We start from the raw sequence: 21588 nt of genomic DNA on the forward strand, positions 1-21588 counted from the left end.
CTTTCAGGGTGCTGCCTCAGTTTCCCCAGGGTGGAAGATGGAGGGAAGGATGCTGGGATGCTTTTTCCCAGCCTCATTTCTGCCCCCAAATAGCCCCCTATGGATACCAGGCTGGGGTCGTGGGGCTGTAAAAAGGCCGGGGGGGGGGGTGTGGTGTGGTTCAGGGGGTCCCCAGGGAGGATGAAGCGGCAAGGCCCCGGCGGTCCGTTTGCACAGGCCCTTCGTTCGGTGCCGCGGGAGAGCGAGCTAGGGCGATGGCCCCAGTGTGGTAAAGGATTTGGGGTTTGCACGGCCGGCAGCGGGGTTGGGGTCCCCCCGGATTAGCTCCCCCCTTTTTGTTTAGTATTTCCAGCCCCGAGTTAGCAACCAGTCACTGGTTTTATTCCTTCCTGGAGATTGTTAAAAATGTTTTGTGCGGGATCTGTCCTCGTTTGGGATGCAATACCAAGGGACCCCCCCCCAGTTGTCACAGAGAGACAAATTCTGGGGGAAAGTTCTGGGGTTTTGGAACAGTTTCTCCGTTGAGACCTTTTGTGAGGGAGTGAAGGTGCTTGTCTAGGCCCTCACCCTGGCCCCGGGCCTCCCCGTGGGACAGTCAGTGGTGTGAATTTGGGTTCCTCTGGGGGACACCGGGGTCCTTCCGAGCAGCGGCGTGGGGCAGGATTGCATCACGTTGCCCCACCAACACTCCCCACGAGCCTGAACCCCTATTTCGAGTCCAGCGCCTAACGCCGAACCGCGGAGAACTCCAACGCGAACATGCGTCTAACCGCGGCGTCGAGCGCGTTAAAAAAGCGTCACGACGTGAGATTTCAGGGTTTGCTGTGGGGGTTTTGTTTGTTTGTTTCATATCCCGAGGGGATGCATTTGGCCGGCAAGGCAGCACCTCCGCGGCCCTTCCTCCCGGAGGGCAGGATCCGGCCCGGAGGCGGTCCTTAGGACCCGGCGGCGGCGGCGGCGGCGGCGCTCGCTCCTCCGCCGCCTCCCCGCTTCCCTCCGCCGCCGCCGCCGCCGCCGCCGCCGGGGAGCGCGGCCGCTCCACCGGGGCTGGGGGCGGGGGGGGGGGAAAAAGCGGCGGAAACGGCCAGCGGGATGGAACCGGGGGGAGCTTGGGGGTTGTGGGCAGCGCTGGGTTGCGGGCTGTGCCTGCTGGCGGGCGGGCAGGAGCAGGCGGGCGGCGGCGGGCAGCCTTGGAGGCAGCTGATCCAGTGGGAGAACAACGGCCGCGTTTACAGCTTGCTTAATACCGGCGCCGAGTACGTCCCGGCCGGGCAAGAGAGACCCGGAGGGAACCGGTTGTTGTTGGCGGGAGCGATGAGCGGAGGAGGAACGGGCAACGTTCGGCGGCAGGCACCGGTGGTACCGCCGCGGCCGGGTTCCGAGACGGTGCGGGGGCAGACGAGGCATCCCTTCGGTTTCGGGCAGGTGCCCGAAAATTGGCGGGAGGGACCGGTGGGCGACAGTACCGCTTCGCAACGGGTACGGCCCGCCGGCCGCTCGCGCCAACCTTCCTCCTCGTCCTCCTCCTCCTCCTTCGCCTACGCCTCCGTCGGGCAGCCGGCGTACCCCCAGTTCCCCTTCGCCCCCCAGTATGAGCCCTACGAGGCGCCCCGGGCGTACGACGAGGCGTACACCTATTACCGGGGCGCCGGCGGGGCGGCCGTGGCTTCGGCGGCAGCGGGCGCCAGCGTGGTGTACCCCTTCCAAGCCCGGGCACGCTACGAGGACTACGGGGAGGAGCAGAGCCCCTATAGAGCCCAGGGTTACTACCCGGCGGCCGAACGCCCCTATGTGCCCGCCGCCCCTCAACCGGTCGATGGGCTGGACCGCCGGTACTCCCATAGCTTGTACCATGACGCGGGGGGCTCGCCGGAGCAGGGCGGCCCGGACTCATACGCCAACCGGCAACCCGCCGGCCACGGCGTCGCGTCGGCGGATAACCTACAAGCTCCCACCGGGACGGGGTACGGCGGCCAGTACCCACCCTACGAGCCGCAGCTGCCTTTTCGGGCGCCGGAACCTTACGGGGTTCCTCGGCCCGAGCCCTACCTGCCCGCCAGGAGCCCCGAAATGCCGCAAGCCGTCCCCGATAGCCAAGCCCGGGTCAGCGTGGGCAGCGTCTACAGGCCCAGCCACGGCGGACGGGGTGAGTCTGGGGGCTACCCTGGGGCGGGTGGCAGCTCCCCGGGGTGGGACGGTGCCCTGGGTGCTCCTTCACCTGGGGAGAAGGCATCCCCGGGGGCAGAGCCCTCTGCACCCACGTCTGGTGCCGGTCACTCTCCCAGGATGCTGTCCCGGTGCTACGGGGACAAATGCGGCTGGGCGGCCACCGAGGGGCCACCAAGGGGCTGTTGGAGACCCTCCGTGTTTTGGGAATGATGTTTGAAGGGGTGAAAAAAGAGAGAGGAAAGGGAAGGGGGGGTGAAGGAGCAAGTCCCAGCGGGGTCTGAGCTTGGGGTGGGTCTGTGCCACGTCCCAGGTCATCCTGTATTTGTGGGGTGCGCTTGTGACCATGTCCTCGGTCATCCTGCCGGCACGGGGTGGCTGCGTGCCGTGGGTTGGGGGGCACGCTGTGCTCCTGGGGTAGGACAGTGCCGTGTCCCAGGTCATCCCGGCCGTGTGCCCTGTGCCGGGGCACTCTTGCCTTGGTTTACGGGTGGATCTGTGCTGCCTCACCCGGGGCCGATCTCCCCCATTGCCCGCCCCGTGCCGGCCGCAGCAGGGGACCAAGGTCGCAGCAGGGACGCCGTCGTTTCACGTCCTACTGACCCCAATCCTGATGAAATCCTGTGGCTTTTGGCTGAGGCTTGCTGAGAGTGTTTTTGCTCCATGGTGAAATTGGAAGCAAGGCTGGAGGGTGTGAGGAGCAGCAGCCTGGGGGATCTGTTCCCTGCCTGTCCCTCGGGAAAGCCATCTCAGCTGGAGCCTCTGACCTGTCTGACCCCATAACCCATCCAGCCCCATCCCTGGTTTCTGGGAAAAAAACATCCCAGAGGGTTTGTACTGGGGGAAGCGTTTGTCCCAGCCCTGCCTCATTGCGTGCGAGTGAGTAAACACAGCGAGAGCAGCCGGGCTGGGTCAGCCCGAGGTCCGGCCGGCCCTGCTGAAGATGTGTGTGAAAGAGCTTGGGGACAGGGTTTGCGCAGAGAGAATCTTCCTCCGCATCTCCCACTGCCTCGACGGGAGCAGCCGCTCCTGCCGGGCAAGGGATGCAAGGATGAGGGATGCAGGGATGAGGGATGCCGGCGGTCCCGTGGCTCCAGGGAGGGGTGCCTGGGGACGGCTGCCCTGCAGATGTCCCGAGGCGACAGAGGGAAGTGGGAAGATGCCTGGCAAGCTTATCTTCTCCCTGTTGGCAAAGGCTGTGTCCTTCAAGGATCCCTGGAAGCTCGGGCAGGAGGTGGAGGTGCTGCGGCTCTGCCAGGGGGATCGGGGTGCTCATGGGTGGGTGGACAACCCTTGCTGGCCAGTGAGCCCAGCAACGGGACACCCACCTCTCGGTGCAGAAGCCCCCAGCCTCCTTCTTCACATTTTTCCTTAATAAATCTAAAGAAGGGACTAAAGATCATCCGATCAGTCCAGGGAGGTGGCTCTCTGGGGCCACCCCACTGCCTGGCCTCTCCTCCGGGTCACGGGCTGCTCTCTCCAGCCAAGCTTTGTTTGGGGAAAGCTGTCACCTCCTTGGGGGTCACCAAAAAAACCTCCAAGCCTGTCACCTGCAGGGCCACCCTTCAGGCAGGTTTCTTAATTGGTCAAAACACTTTATAAAGCCGAATCAGATGTTAATTATGCGCCTAAGCTCTTTAAGAGCCTCCTAATCCCGGCCGGCTCCGCCAGGAATGCGCGGCATTCCCAGCCCCTCGCTGGGGCACCTGGGGGGTTAATTAAGCAATTAGATCCCAACAGCTTTTATGAGGGGGTTTACTGGGGCTTGCATGAGCACTGGGGGTCGGCCGCCTCCCTCCATCCAAACCAGCCAAAGAAGACATCTTAGAAGGTGAGAGCTGAATTAGTTTCCAGCCCTAAATCTATAGGTGGCCAGGCCATGGCGGAGGTGGGAGAGGATCTTCTCATGTGGCTTGGTCAAGGGAAGGGGATAAATGCAGCAGATTGGGCTTTGGCAAGGAGATGGGGAGGAGACACCAAAAGTCTTCACGTCTCCTGCTCGCGACTGCTGCAGAAGACCCGAGCGTCACCCGAGTCTCGCTCAGGACCCGAGTGACCTCATGCAAAGGAGGTCATGTCTGGTGAAATCCAAGCCCACGTGGCATCTAAGCCGTGGGGACAGATAGCCCACCCCTCCTCGTGGGGTTCAACCGAGGTGCTGGGTCTTACCGGTGCTCCCCGCTTTTGACCACCCCCCAGGAGGCATCTTCAGGGGCTTCCTCACCCTCACCCCTCCCCAGACCCCTCCTTTCTGCTTTCCTCCATCTCCAGCAGGGGTTTTTTGCCTTTCCCTCGTGCGAACGGGTCGCCCTGGGTTGGTTTTTGAATGGGAGCGGGTTTTGGAAATCCCATGGGGTGATGGGGATTTCGGTACCCACTAAGCTTGACTCGTGGTGGCTCCTGAGGATGCCATCACCCACGGATGGGGCACCTGAGCCAGGAGGTGACACTCTCTCTGGGAAAGTCTCCCTTTTCTGGGCTTGGGGATGAGTTTGGGTTGATTTTCTTGCTATCTTAAGGCATTTAACAACCAATGGGGGACTGGGGGAAGATTCAGTGGGGCTGGGATGGGGGGGATGAAGGGGTGCACCAGGAGGTGCTGGAGGAGGCATGCCGCAGGGGTGGGATGGAGGAACGAAGGGGTGCGTCTCGGTCGCTCGGGGGTGTCCCCAAGTCCCCATCCCCACTGCTCACAGCCACCCCCCGTCAGTGGTCTCTGCATCTCCAGGGCCGGGACCCAGCACTTGCCGGGCACAGGGAGGCGAAGCAGCCGCCCTCTCGGAAAACTGCTGGAGCTGGGATTTTTCGGCTAAGCCCGGCACACCTGCACAAACAGCACGGCAGGGAGCAGGCCTGCCTTTTTTTATTATTCTAATTTTCATGGTGAATAAGAAGGAAATCTTCTCTGGCAGCTCCCCGGGGCAGGCTGAGGGGCGGAGGAGGAAAAACAAACATTTTCTTGCTGTGGTTGTCCCTTTTTGGAGGCGATAGTGGGGGGCTGCCAGGCCCCCTGACTTGCAGGAGGTGGAAAAGTGCTGGCTCATCAAAAAGGATCAGGATTTGGCCAGCCCCTGATGGGGACAGTTCGGTGCCCTGCTGTGATAAGGGGACATTTGGAGGGTGGTGAGGCTGGATCCTGCCATCCCATTAACCCCAGCGATGCCGGCGCTTGCGGTCTGACCCTTCGCTGCCGGGCCTGAGCCGAAAACCAGGCGTGAGACCCTACAATAACAACGGGGCCATCCAGGGCGAGCTCCGTCGTGGGGGGAAAATATAACTCCCCGTTGGTAAAGGAGTCGGGTTTCTCTCCGGAGCGTCCAAGAATTTATTATAAACAACAGCGGGGAGGAAAAGCTGGTTTATAAATGATGACAAATGTTCCTCTTGCAAGTGGGATGGGGCCCAGGGGTCTTTGTCCATCATTTTTTTTATTATTAATTTTTTTAAGGGGGGGGAAGTCTTTCCAAGCTCTCCCAATTTTCTCCCCTGGTGTGCGCGCCCCCCCCCCGGGGTATTACATCAGCAGCGATGACCAAGCAAGCGGGGCAGGAAACGAGCTCCAATGGAGTGACGTGATCCCTCGAGGGAAGGCAGGCCAAGAAACAAGAAGGCATTGTTCTTTTTGCCCATGGAAAAAAAGGGAAAATAGGGATAAAGAAATAGGAGAGGAAAAAAGGGAAACGTGCTGGCAAGTGTCTGGGTGCAAAGGGAGGAGCTGATGTGGCTGGAGCCCCCCCCCCCGAGTCCCTTGAAAGGGGATGGCGATGAGGATGGAGATGAAGATGGGGATGAAGGTGGGGATGGGGTTGAGGATGGGGATGGGCATGAAGATGGGGATGGGGACAGGTAAGAGGGTGAGGATGAGGATGAAGAGTGAGGATGGGGACGGGGATGGGGATGAGGATGTAGGTGAACATGGGGTTGAAGATGGGGACGAGGATGGGGACAAGGACAAGGATGGGGACGAGGATAGGGATGGGGACAGGGACGAGGATGGGGATGGGGACAGGCCAGTGAGCTCGCAGGAAGGAGAGATGCTAAGCAGAGGTTGTTGCGGAGCAGGGCTTGACTTTGCAGTGGGCTGTGAGAAGGGAAACTGAGGAACGGAGCGCCTGGGGGCTGTCCCCTCCCATCCCGGTCCTTCTCGAGGGGCAGATGTAAGGATGCTTTCAGGGTCGCTGGTCCCGGAGGAGCCTTTGGGAAGGGGAGGTGTGAAAGGGCGTTGCTGGGGGGGGGGGTAAGTTCTGGCTCCAGCTGGGCTCTGTAATGCTTTTGGAAAGTGAGGCAGCCCCCGCCCATCCCTGTGGCTAGCTGTCTGTCTGTCTGTCCGCAGCCTGCTCTGGCTTGGCCCCAAGCACAGGGCGACATCAGGAATTGAAGGAGAGGAGGGCTAAAGGCGTGGGGGGGGGGGCCTGGGGTCAGCAGAGCCCCCACTCTCACCCCTGGTTTGGGGTGAAAAACAGGAAGCAGGGCAGGAAATAGGAACCCCCCCTTTTTGGGGGCTCTTGTCACCCCCCGTTCCTGGCTGCCACAGGGGTGGGAGTCCAGGGGCTCAGGGGGACCCCAATAACCCCTTGCAGGGTGGCCGTCCAGGGCTGGGTGTAATCGCTTCCAGGAGGACGGGTTGAGCAATCCCGCTGTAGGAAAATGGAGGACTGGGATTTGCCAGCAGGAACCCGGGGTGGGGGGGGAAGGGGAGGGAGAGGGAGGATTTTCCATCTGCAGCTTCAAATTAAAAAAACATGGTGGTGACCAAAGCAAAACTTCCCCAGGAGGTCGGGGCTGGCTGCTTCGAGGAGGGCACCGCGGCGTCCCTGAGCCTTGTCCCCAAGGTCTGTCCCCGTCCTCAGGGCTGTCCCCGTCCTCCTGGCAGGTCTCCCCGACTTGGTGCCGGACCCCAACTACGTGCAAGCGTCCACCTACGTGCAGCGAGCTCACCTGTACTCGCTGCGCTGCGCGGCTGAGGAGAAGTGCCTGGCCAGGTAGGAGCAGCCATGGGGGGGTGTGGGTTGCGTCCTGGGGCCGGGGGGGACATGGGGAGAGACAGGGGGGTCCTGGGGTGAGGGGGAGATGGGGAGGAATGGGGGACGCGCTGGTGGAGGAGGAGGATGGAGGAGAAGGATGGAGGAGGGGGAAGGAAAGGGGAAAGGGAAGGATAGGGAAGAGGAAAGGGGAAGGAGGAGAAGGGTGGAGGAGAGGAGAAGGCAAGTGAAGGATAGGAAAGGGGAAAGGGAAGAGGGGTGGGAAAGGAGAAGGATGAAGGAAAAGGATGGAGGAGAAAAGGAAAGGGGAAAGGGAAGGGTAGGGAAGAGGAAAGGGGAAAGGGAAGGAGGGTGAAGGAAAAGAAAGGAGGAGAGAAGGGAAGGGAAAAGCAAAGCAAAGAGGAAATGGGAAAGGGAAGGGGAAGGAGAAGAAGGGTGGAGGAGAGAAGGAAAGGGGAAAGGGAAGGAGAGGGAAGAGGAAGGAGGAGAAGGATGGAGGAAAGAATGGGAAAGGGAAGAAGGAAAGGGAAGGAGGAAAAAGATGAAGGAGAGGAGCAAGAAAGGGTAAAGGGAAGCAGAAAGGGGAAGGGAAGGGGTAGAAGGATGAAGGAGAGGAGAAGAGAAGGAAAGAGGGAAGGGGAAAGGAAAGGGCAAAGCAAAGAGCAAAGCAAAGCACAAAGGAAGGGTCTGGCGAGTGCTGCAGGGCAGGGGACCTTCTCTCCTCTCCCTCTTCTTTTTTCATCATTTCCTTTTCCACGGAGGAAACTCTCCCTACAGAGGCGATCGCTGGAGATTTGCCTCCCCAGGGGTGCCAGGGCTGAACCTGCCAGAGCTCCTGTCCCCCGGGGCTGGGGCCGAGGGCTGGGGGGGGGGTGGACGTTGGCATTGACCTTCCTTGATGTCCCCAGCACCGCCTACACCGCTGAAGCCACCGACTACGACGTGCGGGTGCTCCTGCGGTTTCCCCAGCGGGTGAAGAACCAGGGCACAGCCGACTTTCTGCCCAGCCGGCCCCGGCACAGCTGGGAATGGCACAGTTGCCACCAGTGAGTGTCCCCACCTCCCCTCCATCAGCCCCCCTTTTCATGGCAGTTTTAAGGCTTTTTTAATGGCCTTTCCCCCTTTTTGTGGCTTTGCTTTGAGAGCTTGGGGCGGGGTGGGGTGGGGGGGTGTTACCTTACTTCCCCTCTTTGTCCCTAAAGCCACCAAGCTCCTGCAGTTAATGTCCCCAAGGAGGGAGCTGGCAAGCCGGTGTGGACCCACGTTGATGGGCAGCCCCCAGAATCCCATCTGGGGAGGGGACGGCACCATTCGGGGGTCACCCTGACTCTGTCGTCGTCCCTCCCTCTGTCCCCAGGCACTACCACAGCATGGATGAGTTCAGCCACTACGACCTGCTGGATGCCACCACAGGGAGGAAGGTGGCCGAGGGCCACAAGGCCAGCTTCTGCCTGGAGGACACCACCTGTGATTTCGGCAACCTGAAGCGTTACGCCTGCACGGCCCACACCCAGGTGCCTTTGCGGGGGGGAGGAAGCTTGAAGGGCTCCTCGGGGTTCACACGCCACCCCCCCAGCATACCCTGAACTCCCTTTTCTCCCCGCAGGGCTTGAGCCCGGGCTGCTACGACACCTACAACGCCGACATTGACTGCCAGTGGATCGATATAACGGACGTGCAGCCGGGGAATTACGTCTTAAAGGTGGCCAGGGTTGTTGGGGGAGATTTTTAGGGGCAAACATTACTGATTTGGGGGCGGCTTGGGATCCTCTTAACCATCGGGTTCGGGACCACCCACTTTTTTTTGTGCCATCCCTTTAACACAGGTTTAGGCGCTGCTCGTCCCCCTTCTTAGTAATTTTTGGGGGTGTTTTTCCTTCCCTTTCCCCCATTTTTAGGTTCAAGTGAACCCCAAATACATCGTCCTGGAGTCAGACTTCACCAACAATGTGGTGAGGTGCAACATCCATTACACCGGACGCTACGTCGCCACGACAAACTGCAAGATTTCCCAGTAAGATGTCCTTCTGTCCTTCTCTGTCCATCTCTCCTTCTCTGTTCTTCCCTTGGCCATCAAAAAAACTAGAGATGGGGGTTGGACCTGAGTAGTGTAACTCCTTTTTTTCTCCCTTTCATTTGGGTTTTCTCTGCAAGCATCAAAAAAAAAGCTGGATTTGGCCAGCGATGGAGCTGGGGGCTGGTGTCTCGCTCCCTTTTGAGTATTTATATTGAATTTCCTTGTTATTCCAGGGAATAATGAAGCTGACTTTCAAAAGAACCCCCCTGCCGCCTTTGAAATAACTTTTTTGAATGTCTTCCTAAGCGCATTTCTCAAATCCTGGGTTGGTTTTTGGTTTGTGTTTTTTTTTTTTTTTGTCTTCTTTCAGATCTTGATGGGAGCAGGGCCAGAGGGACGTCACCTGCCACAGCCTCTGTCCCCCTCGCAAGAAAGTGCCTGAGCTGGCTCCTCTGTCCCACTGGAGACCCCGGAGCCCATCAGCAGCTCCTTGACACACCCCCCAAGCCCCCCCCCCATTTCTTCACGTTAAAAGGAGGGGAAGCGAGAGCAACTCTTTGAGATATTTTTTTATACTTAACTTTTCTTTAACCTTTTTTTTTTTTTTTTTCCATTTCCTAAGGGAAACCGATGCTGAGTTTTAGCTGGAATAAAGGCAGGGGCCCGTAAATGCTGTATAAATGATGTAAATCGCATATTAGCAATAGAGAGCTCTGTAGTCTTTAACCCCTTCAGCATTTTTTGGGGGGAAGGGGGGGTGGTCTCCAGCAATGCTGCCTCCCTGGGGGGGGAGAAGACAGCCCGGAGTTGGAGCTGCTGCCCTGGCTGGGATCTGTTCCACTTTTAAAAATAGGGAGGGGAGTCCTTGAGATGACTGGAAGTCTTGGTTTATTATTATTTTTATTATTAATATTATTATTATTTTCACGAGCTTTAAAACCAGAAATCATTAAAACACGTTGCTTTTGAGGGTTCAGTGTCTAACTGAGGCTGCAGTGCCGGGACAACGGGCATCGTGCCACCGTGACAGCCGCCCGAGGGATGTCCCGGGATGTCCTCGGGCTACCAGTGGGATGGGGATCTCTCCGGAGGGGCGCCCTAAGGGAAAGCTGTTGGCTTTTTCCTGTTGTCCTTTAATCCTGGATGCTGGGGAGCAAAGGCCACAACACATGGCGGGGGTGGCAAGGATGTACTCCCTGAGATGCCCCAATTATTCCTCGCTCCTTGCCCTGAGTGGGGAGAGGGGGGCGTGGGACACAGCCACCCTCTCGGTGGCATCCTTTGTGCTTTGGGAGCCACAGCCCTGCCACCAGATCCTGTACCCCCCCCCGGCCACGTCCCCCACACCTTCTGTCCCCCATCGCCAGCTCCCGCTCCCCACTCGAGGCCCAGGTCCCCAGCCGCTCCCGCCCGCCCCGCCCCTTTCCCTACGCTCCGCCCCCATCGTCTCTGCGCCCCGCCCCATGAAGCCGCCCCTTCTCCTCGCTCCGCCCATTTAAGCCCCGCCCCTTCGCGTTAGCGCATTGGGGTTGGCCCCCAGCGCGGCTTCGGCTTCGGCTTCCCCGCCCGGAGCAGCCGCGTCTCGTTGCAGCCGCCCCGGAGGACTTCGGAGGCGACGGTGAGTGGGGCCGGGGCCGGAGGGGGTCCTGTGGCGAGAGCCCGGCGCGGCGGCCCGGCCCCGGGGTTCCTGCCCAGTCCCGGGGTCAGCGTTGCCCCACTCCCCCCGGCCCCCCAGCACCGCGTTCGGCCCCAGCTCCAGCCCCAGGGCCTTCCTTCGGGCCCCGGCCTCGCGGTCTGTCCTTCAGCCCCACAGTCGGTGTTTCTGCCCAGCCCCGTGGTTTTTATTCCAGCTCCAGCCCTGCATTCTTTCCCCTCCAGCCCCAGGGTCTTTATTTCAGCTCCAGCTCCAGCCCCACAGTCTGTGTTTCAGCCCCAGCCCTGCTGTGTTTATTTCTTCTCCAGCCGTACAATCTTTATTTCAGCCCCAGGGCCTTGTATTTCAGCTCCAGACCCGTGCCATCCCAGCCCCAGCTCTGGGGTTTTTATTCCAGCCCCACTATGTGTATCTCAGCCCCAGCTCTCTTGAGATTTCAGCCCCAGCCCTACAGTTGTTATTCCAGCTCTAGCTCTGCAACATCTCCGCTCCAGCCCCGCGCTCTCGATTTCGGCCGCAGCTCCAGGGCCTTCATTTCAGCTCCAGCCCCACACTGTGTATTTCAGAGACAGCCCTATAGGTTTTTATTTATGCTCCTGCCCCGCGGTCTCTGTTTCAGCTCCAGGGTCTCTATTCCAGCTGCGGCGACACAGTTGGTATTTCGGCTCCAGCTCTCTGGTGTCCCAGCTCCAGCCCCACACTCCGTGTTCCTGCCCCAGCCCCACAATCTTTACTCCGGCTCCGTTGGCACAGTCGGTCTTTCCGCTCCAGCTCCGTGTTGTGTCAGCTCCAGCCCCACGCTGTGTATGTCAGAGCCAGCCCTACAGTCTTTATTTCAGTCCCAGTCCTGCTATGTGTATTTCCCCCCCAGCCCCCCGTACAGGTTTTATGTCAGTCCCAGCTCTACAACCTTTATTCCGGCTCCAGCTCCGCATCCTTCCAGCTCCAAGCTGCTCCTCTTCTCACGGCAGCGCTGGGGCTGTTGACAAGGTTGTAATTCAATCACTGTCATCACTCAACTATCAGGAGGAGCTGTCATAACTGGCCCAAAATCGCCTCGACTGGTGTGTCCTGAATCAAGCGTTGGCCCCCCCCCGCCCCATTTCACCCAGAGACTATCATCTGAGACATTGAATTTGGCCCGGTGCATGCCAGCGTCCGGCACTTTGGGGGCAAATGTGACAGGACCCCCACCTCCGGCGAGGGTCCCACAGCCCCACCCCACTCCCCAACTCCCAGCTCCCCAAATCCCCCCCCCGGTGCCGGGGGGGGAGAGCTTGGGAACTAGGGGGGGCCTCTCCCGCGGGGAGGAACCAGCCCCCCGCCCGCCCCGCAAAGCTTCACTGTGCCGTGTTACACTTTATTACCTGTCAGTCACCATTAGGCATAAGGTTTACAATAACACAACACACTGTTTCCGACCCAGCCTTCCCGGCCCCCGGCAGCGCCGCCCCAGCGCCGCGCTCCACGGCCTCCGGCCCCGCCCCGCCAATCCCGTCCTGCCAATCCTGCACCGAGGCAGCGCCCGACTCCGCCAATCCCGCACCAACGGGCCGCGCCCCGACCAGCTCCGCTCCACCCAATCCCAGCCGGTCCTTTCAATCCGGCCCTGCCCCGCCCGGCTCCGCTCCACCAATCCGAGCCCGCCGCTTCAATCCGGACGGGGGCTCCGCAGCGAGCCCGCTCCCGCTCACCGTTCGCTCTCCAGAGCCGGGAACCGCCGCAGCTCGCAGCGACCCCGCACCGCCGGGAGCTCTCCGAGGGGGCGCACGGGGACCGGGCTCCCTCCGCCTCCGGCCGGGCCGCGCCTCCCGGAGCGGCGGCGGCGGGATCGGGGCCTGCGGGGAACGGGGGCATCGGGGCCGGGGAGCCGGGGGGGCGGGGCCGGATTGAAAGGACGGGCTGGGATTGGACGGAGCGAAGCAGGGTGGGGCGCGGGTGGTCGGTACGGGATTGGTTCGAGCGGAGCCGGCTCCGGTCCCAGCCCCTGACATGGAGCCGAAGGGCTGCGCTTGGGAGTGGGGCCGAGTGCTGCTGGGGGCTCAGGGCTGTGTTTTGGGGGCTCAGCAGCAGCCCCCGTGCTGCTGTTTGGGACAGGGAAGCGGAGGCCGAGTGCCTGTTCCCAGCCCCCAAACGCCAGCTCAGGGGTCTGGGGGTGGGTGGGGGTGAGGGGGGGGGGATTTGGGGAGCTGGGAGTTGGGGAGTGGGGTGCGGCTGTGGGACCCTCGCCGGAGGTGGGGGTCCTGTCACATTTGCCCCCAAAGTGCCGGACGCTGGCATGCACCGGGCCAAATTCAATGTCTCAGATGATAGTCTCTGGGTGAAATGGGGCGGGGGGGGGCCAACGCTTGATTCAGGACACACCAGTCGAGGCGATTTTGGGCCAGTTATGACAGCTCCTCCTGATAGTTGAGTGATGACAGTGATTGAATTACAACCTTGTCAACAGCCCCAGCGCTGCCGTGAGAAGAGGAGCAGCTTGGAGCTGGAAGGATGCGGAGCTGGAGCCGGAATAAAGGTTGTAGAGCTGGGACTGACATAAAACCTGTACGGGGGGCTGGGGGGGAAATACACATAGCAGGACTGGGACTGAAATAAAGACTGTAGGGCTGGCTCTGACATACACAGCGTGGGGCTGGAGCTGACACAACACGGAGCTGGAGCGGAAAGACCGACTGTGCCAACGGAGCCGGAGTAAAGATTGTGGGGCTGGGGCAGGAACACGGAGTGTGGGGCTGGAGCTGGGACACCAGAGAGCTGGAGCCGAAATACCAACTGTGTCGCCGCAGCTGGAATAGAGACCCTGGAGCTGAAACAGAGACCGCGGGGCAGGAGCATAAATAAAAACCTATAGGGCTGTCTCTGAAATACACAGTGTGGGGCTGGAGCTGCGGCCGAAATCGAGAGCGCGGGGCTGGAGCGGAGATGCTGCAGAGCTAGAGCTGGAATAACAACTGTAGGGCTGGGGCTGAAATCTCAAGAGAGCTGGGGCTGAGATACACATAGTGGGGCTGGAATAAAAACCCCAGAGCTGGGGCTGGGATGGCACGGGTCTGGAGCTGAAATACAAGGCCCTGGGGCTGAAATAAAGATTGTACGGCTGGACAACCTTGTCAACAGCCCCAGCGCTGCCGTGAGAAGAGGAGCAGCTTGCAGCTGGAAGGATGTGGAGCTGGGGCCAGAATAAAGGTTGTAGGGCCGGGGCTGATGTAAAACCTGTATGGGGGGGCTCGGGCTGGAGCGAAAATACACATAGCTGGAGCGAAAATACAGTGGTGCTGAAATAAAGACTGTAGGGCTGGAGCTGACACAACACAGAGCTGGAGCAGAAAGACCGACTGTGCTGACGGAGCCGGAGTAAAGATTGTGGGGCTGGAGCTGGGACACCAGAGAGCTGGAGCCGAAATACCGACTGTGTTGCCACAGGTGGAATAAAGACCCTGGGGCTCAAGCAGAGCCTGCAGGACAGGAGCAGAAATAAAACCTGTAGGGCTGTCTCTGAAATACACTGTATGGGGCTGGAGCTGAAACACAGACTGTGGGGTCAGAGCTGACACAAAGGCCCTGGAGCTGTGGCTGCAATTGAGAGTGCGGGGCTGGAGCTGGAGTGGAGAAGTCGCAGAGATGGAGCTGGAATAACAACTGTAGGGCTGGGGCTGGAATAAAAACCCTGGAGCCGGAGCTGGGATGACACAGGGCTGGAGCTGAAATAAAGACCCCAGGGCTGGAATAAAGATTGTATGGCTGGAGAAGAAACAAACACAGCAGGGCTGGGGCTGAAACACAGACTGTGGGGCTGGAGGTGACATGATGCAGAGCTGGAGCTGAAATAAAAACCATAGGGCTGGGCAGAAATACTGCCTGTGGGGCTGGAGCTGAAATAAAGGTCCTGAGGTGGGGGCTAAAATACCGACCGTGGGGCTGGAGTGCAATGTAGAGCTGGAGCTGAAAGGCTGCAGGGCTGGGGTTAGAGCTGAAATAAAGACTGTAGGACTGGAATACTGACTGTAGAGCTGGATGGAACGGGAATACTGACCCTAGGGCTGGAGAATAAATGACTGAGAGCCGGAGCTGAAATAAAAACGGTGGATCTGGGGCAGAAAGATGGACTGGAGAGTCAGAGGCAAAGCACAGCGCGTAGGGCTGGAGCCAAAATACCGACTGTCAGGGTAGATCCAGCTGCAGAGCTGGAGCCGAAATCAAACCTGTGGGGCTGACATAAGAGGAAAGAGAGAGCCTGGGGCCGAGACCCCGGCGGCGGGGCAGGAGCTGAAGTGCTGCAGGGCTGGAGCTGAGACCAAACCACGGGGCTGGGAAGAAATACCGACTGTGGGGCTGAAGGACACACCGCGGGGCCAGGGCCCGAAGGAAGGCCCTGGGGGGGGAGCTGGGGCCGAACGCGGTGCTGGGGGGCCGGGGGGAGTGGGGCAACGCTGACCCCGGGGCTGGGCAAGAAACCCCGGGGCCGGGCGCCCCCGCCGGGCTCTCGCCACGGGACCCCCTCCGGCCCCGGCCCCGGGGGCCGGCACAGAGAAAGGGCAGGCCCGGAGCCGACGAGGGGAAGGGGAAGGGGAAGGGGAAGGGGAAGAGGAAGAGGAAGGGGAAGGAGAAGGGGAAGCCGGGGCCGCCGCTGCGGGAAGAACCGGGGCCGCGCCCGGAACCGCGGGAACAGCGCGGCGGGGGGGGGGGCGGAGCTTGTGGGCGGTGAGATGGGCGGGGCGAAGCGTGAGGGAGGCGGGGCAAGGCGAGGGGTCCCCGCCCACGGGGCTTCAGCCGCGCCGGGTCCCCGCCGGGTGCCGGGGCTGTCACTTGTCCCCTTCCAGGGGGGCCCCCCAAAAAACGCCCTCCCGAAGGAGTTGTGGTCCTCCCCTGGCTAAGCCGAGGCCCCCCCGCACCCTGCTCGGCCCCCCCCCCCAATCCGGAGCGGTGGCCGGGGGACACAGCTGGGATTCCTCTAGGGCGAGGGGACTGTCCCCAGTGTCACCCATGAGTGGGGCAACTCCCAAACCGGAGCTCCAGGGAGGGCTGAAATCCGAGTGGACATGTGGAGACACCCCCCCCAAGAGCTGGGGGGCTCCGGCACCCCCACGGCCACACGGCAGGGATGGATGCTCCCTCCCTGGCAGGGCACCCAGCCCAGGCGTGTCCCCAGGGTGCCATCGCAGAGGGAGCAGCACAGACGTTCTCTGTCCTTCCCAGGCTTTATTTATTTGACTCTCGCCCCACGCTCACACCGAAGCACGGGCGCACCCCCTGCGCCCCACGCCAACAGCCAGCACTGCCCCGGCCAGCCCCATGCCGGCCACCACGCAGATCAGCCCTGTCACCACGCTGGGCACCACTGTCACCCCACCTGTAAAACCAAGGGGGGCTGTTAGAGCTTGTCATCGGGGCCGTGCCATCGGCCGTGGCCGGCGGGGACTCACCTTGACCTCCCTCCCGCCGCTCTCCCATGGGCCCCGGGTCCCTCGAGAGGAGCACGGGGCCGATAACCACGTCGGCTTCGGCCTCTTTCCCTAGGGAGGAAGGAACAATGAGGCGGGCTCATCCCGCAACCCCGGCGTGTCCCCTCCGTCCTCACGGGGACCTTACCATCGGCATCGTGGCGGCGGAAACGGCGGCCGGGCCATCGTTCCAGGGGGTTGAGCCTCCGGGATAGAGCAGGGGATTCGCAGTTGCCCGTCTCGCAGCAGCTGCAGATGTCCCGGGTGCCTTCCACAGGTGCCCAGCTGTAGCAGGGTGGGAGCATCATCACTGGAGCCCCCCCCGGCACCCACAGAGCATTTGTGCCCCCCAAATCTGGGTCCGTGATGCATCCCCGTGCCGTGCCAGGGCTGCGGGATGCTGGTGGGGACCTGCCCCATCCCGGTGCGGCGGCTACTCACGTGTTTCTGGCTTTGTTGAAGGAGCAAGCCTTGTTCAGGGGGTCTGGGGCTTGGTCCACTGGGGTCACCTTCAGGTGGCAAGTGATGTAGATCTGCGGGAAGGGCAAAGGAGAGAGGTGGGGACCCACTGGTGGGGGACACCGGCTCGGTTTGGGGCTGGCGGGGGGACACACACGCAGCCTTACCAGATTCCTGGCGTCCCCCGCAAACCTGAACACGTCGATCCTGAAGCGCAGCACGTCCTCTCGGGGCCGGGGGGTGATGAAGGCAGAGCTGGTGTCGTCCGACCTCCCATCAACCAGGCACCTGGGGTAGGTCGGGGAGGGGGTGTCAGCATCCCGGCGGGTCCCTGCTCCCCCGTGCTGCTGCTGGCAGGTCCCCAGGACTTACCCGTTGAAGTCGATGATGGCATAGTGGGGTGAGGAATCGGTGCCGGGGCTCAGGGCAGCCACGCAGCTGTCCACAAACAACCGCAGCGGCACGTGGCTCTCAGTGCCCACCTCTGCTTGGATGTTGAGGATGTCACCCAGTTGGAAACCGGTGAAGGGTCTCTCGGCACTCCAGTCCTCTGCAAGGCAGCGCCGGGGTGACAAAGGCGTGGGGACGGAGGGGTGGCTCTGGCCGTCCCCAAGCTCCCATGGGCCCAGAGCCAAGGCTCAGCCCAAAAGCAGGAGTGCTGGTGTTCTCCATGGGGTAGGTTGGCTTCCCCAGTGAGGTGCTGGGTCCCCAAGCTCTCCCGCACTGGAAAAAGGATGGAACAATCCCCATCCGCAGCTCAGGATGGCTTCCCACCTACCGTTCATGAGGCGCAGGGAGAACACCAGCCTCTCCTCCGCAGACAGCGTGGAACTGAAGGGAGCCCAGGTGGGTCGGATGGCGTTGCTGGTCACGTTCTCCCTCCTGTGCAAGGACCACCGTGCATCAGGATATGACCCTGTGCTGGCCCCTGGGGACTGGACTGGGGGGTACTGAGGACGGGGAAGCCTCACCTGGGGTAGTGGCACTCGATGGGGATGACAGCAGGGTTGCTGCGGATGATGACGGGGTTGCTGGCGGGGCTGGGGTCGTAGTTGAGGAGCGTGCGGTAGATGAGGGAATCCGGTGTGATCTGGGCAGAAAAGCGGTGAGAGGCCAGCGGCGAGGCCACCCCACCTCCCACCACCACCGAGCCACGTAGCCGTCCTTTCCCAACTAGGAAATGCTGAAGAAATGGGGAAAAAGCTGGGGAAAAGGGGATGGAGAAGGAGCCCCGCTCCATTCTCAGTAAGTTAAACTTCCTAATGGGCCAAAACACGAGTGAAATGGGTCTGATGTGGGGTCTTTGTACCATTGATGTGTCTCTGGCTGAAAAGGCAAAGCAGCTTTGGGGAAAAACCACTCCCGGTTGGGAGTAATACCCACTCATCCTTCCCCTAGGGTGTTCCTCAATGGTGCTCTGCGTCCGGCACTCAGAGATCCCCTGGCATCATGGGGGATGCCCGGTGCATGGTCCCACAGCCCGGAGCTGCTCCTGGGAGGGGGTGGGATGCCAGGTGGGATGCCGGGACTGGGGGAAGGACTGCTGGGAGAAGGTCTTACCTGGACGATGCTGCCACACTCGTGGAGGCCAGCGGTGAAGGTGACGGTGTTGTGAGCGGGGTTCAGCGAGGAATGCTTGCACGCTGCTGGCCCCAGCGTCAGGTCAGCCGCGTTGACCAGGCGGCCGGTGCCGAAGAGGTCTCTGTGTACCGTCACCACCAGCTGAGCCTCCTGGCACTGCACTGTCACCGGCTGCCGGCTGGAGATGGCTCGAGACTGGGGGTCCTCCACCCAAGACCAGGCGTAGGGGTCTGGCCGCACCCCCCGGCTCGCCGGGTCACCCCAGGAGAAATCCCAGGGTGGGTAGGCAGCCACCTCACCCGCCGCCCAGCAGAGAAGAGCGAAGATCAAGCTGCTTTCGGGTCCCATCCCTCCTTCTTCCAGCAAAGCCCGGCACAGAGAGCTGTGGCTGCTCTTCCAGCCTTTATATCCCCATCAGGAGCAGGAGCTGTCCGCCCCGGGCTCCCATTTGGGGACCAATGGCACCCAAAGGCCAGCCCTCGTGGGTGCGGGGAGAGGGGGGGCACGACCGAGTCATTTCCAGGGTGCCAGGACCCCCCATTCCTGGGCTGCCCAAGGCGAGAGAAAACATCCTCGTCAGCCACTTTGGGGAAGTTGTTTATAAAACTCAGCAGAAGCCGGAGACGGGGAGGCTGGTACAAAGTGACTTGTTTAGGTTATAAGGTGATAAGGGGCTTTTCAAGGCTGCTGGGGAGGTGGCAGGAGCAGGGTCCATGATCCCAATCCGGGTGCTTCCCATCTCCCCTGCGGGGACCATCCCTGCCTGGCGCCATCGGCTCCCCTGGGACTTTGGTTTTCTGCTTGGATGCTGATGTGCTGGGGGGGGGGGGTCAGAAGCCCATATGCTCACAGCTCCAGCCCAAACAGGGGCTTTACGGGTCCCCCTGCTCCTCAGCAGGGCCGGGAGTGGGATGTTCCGTCAGAAGTAGCTGATGGAGAGCCCTCACTGCTGACACGAGCACGGCTGTTCTCAGCCAGGCCTGAACAACCCCCGTTTCAGCCTTGGCAGCGAGGTCATTAGCTGCAGAGCTGCAACCTTTCTTTTTTCTCTCTGCTGCCTTTCCACAGCTCTCTGGGTTGTGCTTGTTTTGGTGCCTTCAAGGAAATGGGCTCAAGGTAGAAGAAGCTGGAGGATTGGTGCTCCACTCATCGCTCCCTTCTCCACACCGCAGCACCCCGGTTTGTATCCCACGCCCCACAAGCAGGGCTGGGCATTGCCCAGCTCCTCACAGCTGGGGAACAGGGAAAGCTGCTTAAAAATAAACCCTGTATGTTTTCAAGCCTCATTATTGGAGTTTCAGTCTGTTCTTTTGAGCATCTTTAACTCTTTTTTCCTGCCAGGGCTCTGCAAGCATCCTGTTGGCTCCATACGAGAGATGCTTTGTTTCATACCCAAATCCCCCTCCATCTTTCGGGATGTCCCTGGCAAGCCTTAGCAACAGTAGAAAGCCTCTGATTTGGATGTTTGAGCTGGAGCGGCTGAGCCATTTCGGGGAAAATGGAAAGAAACAGAAAGTTTTGGGGGCAGATGTCAGCCAGCCCGCTCCTCGCAGAAATCCCACCCGGTTTGGAGCTGGGACTGGCTCGTGCCTGACTCAACATCCCCCAAAACCATCTATGTGAAGCTTTACAGGCCAGTGTAAAACCTTCCGCCTTTCCCCCAGGAGCCAATGCCCCATCCCCACTGCTGTCAGTGGGTCCAGGACTTCTCCTTCACGTTTAAAATACCTTGAGACTGGCTCTTGTGTAGAAATGCCAGGGATTCCAGCAGACTGAGCCCCATGCGTCAGCGAGATAACGGCAGCGGGCGATGCTGAATCAGTAAATAAGCGGCTGTCCCTCTCCCGGGGGAAAGCATCGCCGCTTGGCCGGGTCCTTGGCTGCAAGGACTGCAGGAGATGTCGGCTCTCACCCCATCGGATCCTAGAGAGCTGCAGCTCAGGGGCCAACTCTGGGGTTAGGCCGTGGGTCTCTGGGTACCAAGGCTTGATCCCAGCAGGAGAATAAATCCCTCTGACAGGTCACCTTGTGTTTACACAGCTCAGATTAGCAGAGGTGAATCCCAGGTGGAGAAGCATGCTGACTCGGGGTAGAGGAGGTGTTTCTCTATGCGCAAGGGGATTTCTGCTCCCAGGTTAGCCCTTGCCAGGACCAGCTGCCCCATCTTTACTCCAAGCACGACGCGACATTGGCCGTGGACCAGCACAGTTGAGAAAGAGTGTGAATTCATTTTTTTTGGAGGAAGCAGAGACCAGAAAGTCCCAGGGCACTGGACAAGCACAAATGCCAGTCTTTTCCCTCCATTGTATAAAGGAGACTTTAAAGCACATCTCATTTTTCCTTATAACATAACGTTTTAAGTCAAAAATCTCTCATCAGACAGCAAGGTCAGTGCTGCCGTTGAGCCTCACTGGAGCTGGGGATGCTGCCCGGGAAGGGGCAGGAGCTGCTGGAGGTGAAGAGCTGCTCTAGAAAGCCAGAGAGTGTTTCCCCATCCTTGTAGACCAGATTTGGTTGATATTTGTCTTCCTGTTTGGAGCCAGCTGGGGTATTTTTGTTGAAAGGCTGCAGGGCAGCTGGGCTGAGTAGCATAGAGAAGGGTTTTCATTTAAAAGGCACCTCTGTGGGTCTCAGCAAAGCAGAGAGATAGTCCCTGGTCAGAGCACGTTCGCGAGGGGATGGTCTGGACACTGAACAACTAGAGAAGATGCTGATCAAGAAGGAATCAGGTATATGAAGGTTTAACACGTGTCAGCAGTCACAACTCATGGTCTGGGAGGTTCAGGTTGGGTGAAGAAATATTTCTTCTCCGGGAGGGTTGTGCAGCCATGGGCTGGGCACGCAGAGGTGGGAGAATCTTCACCTACAGACATTGCCAGCCTCAGCCAGGCTAATACATCTGGTGTTGGACTGGAGACCTTCTGAGATCACTCCCACCCACATTACCATGCCTTCCTCCTTTCCCTTCTGCCCCAAAAGCTGATAGCTTGCAGCTCTCGAGGGCTGGTGAAGACTTCTCCCAGCTGTTCCCCCTAAAAGCTCCTACCCCCCAGCCTGCTGTAAGACAAGGACCAAACCCTCCCAGCAAGGGTCAGATTATATGGATGAGGAAAGAAGCCATGCCAACAATCCCAGCCCAAAGTCAGTGCAGCTCCCCCATCCAACCCAGAACTGATCTTTTAATCGCGAGGGAAGGCTAATTTGCTTTTAGAACTATGAGCAGCCAAACTGATAGCAAAAGAAGGGACAGCAGTTTAGGTGACCCAAAGTCTCAAGTCCAGCTTG

At 60.3% G+C, this 21588-nt stretch overlaps 2 protein-coding genes and 1 long non-coding RNA gene across 3 annotated transcripts; 2 read left to right on the top strand and 1 right to left on the bottom strand.

Annotated features, from left to right (window-relative positions):
* Nucleotides 1-1077: 1077 nt before the first annotated feature.
* LOXL1 (lysyl oxidase like 1) lies at nt 1078-10134 on the top strand. Its single transcript, XM_069797797.1, has 7 exons — nt 1078-2146; nt 7040-7148; nt 8057-8194; nt 8506-8662; nt 8755-8850; nt 9047-9162; nt 9536-10134. The coding sequence occupies exons 1-7, from the start codon at nt 1093-1095 to the stop codon at nt 9540-9542; spliced, it is 1677 nt and encodes a 558-aa protein (XP_069653898.1). The 5' UTR covers nt 1078-1092; the 3' UTR covers nt 9543-10134.
* A 572-nt stretch (nt 10135-10706) lies between these two features.
* LOC138687984 (uncharacterized) lies at nt 10707-19589 on the top strand. Its single transcript, XR_011327020.1, has 2 exons — nt 10707-10783; nt 19372-19589. It is a non-coding gene; the product is annotated as an uncharacterized lncRNA (long non-coding RNA).
* Nucleotides 12418-18666, bottom strand: LOC104325026 (zona pellucida sperm-binding protein 3-like). The gene is made up of 10 exons (XM_069797650.1): nt 18283-18666; nt 17694-17812; nt 17501-17604; nt 17095-17272; nt 16890-17010; nt 16705-16796; nt 16412-16548; nt 16246-16335; nt 16054-16172; nt 12418-12657 (listed from the first exon to the last, which is right to left on the bottom strand). Exons 1-10 carry the CDS (start codon nt 18649-18651, stop codon nt 12418-12420), a joined length of 1569 nt encoding a protein of 522 aa, XP_069653751.1. The 5' UTR covers nt 18652-18666.
* Nucleotides 19590-21588: the final 1999 nt, after the last annotated feature.

Source organism: Haliaeetus albicilla, chromosome 12, assembly GCF_947461875.1.
Source record: "Haliaeetus albicilla chromosome 12, bHalAlb1.1, whole genome shotgun sequence".
NCBI classification, from domain to species: Eukaryota; Metazoa; Chordata; class Aves; order Accipitriformes; family Accipitridae; genus Haliaeetus; species Haliaeetus albicilla.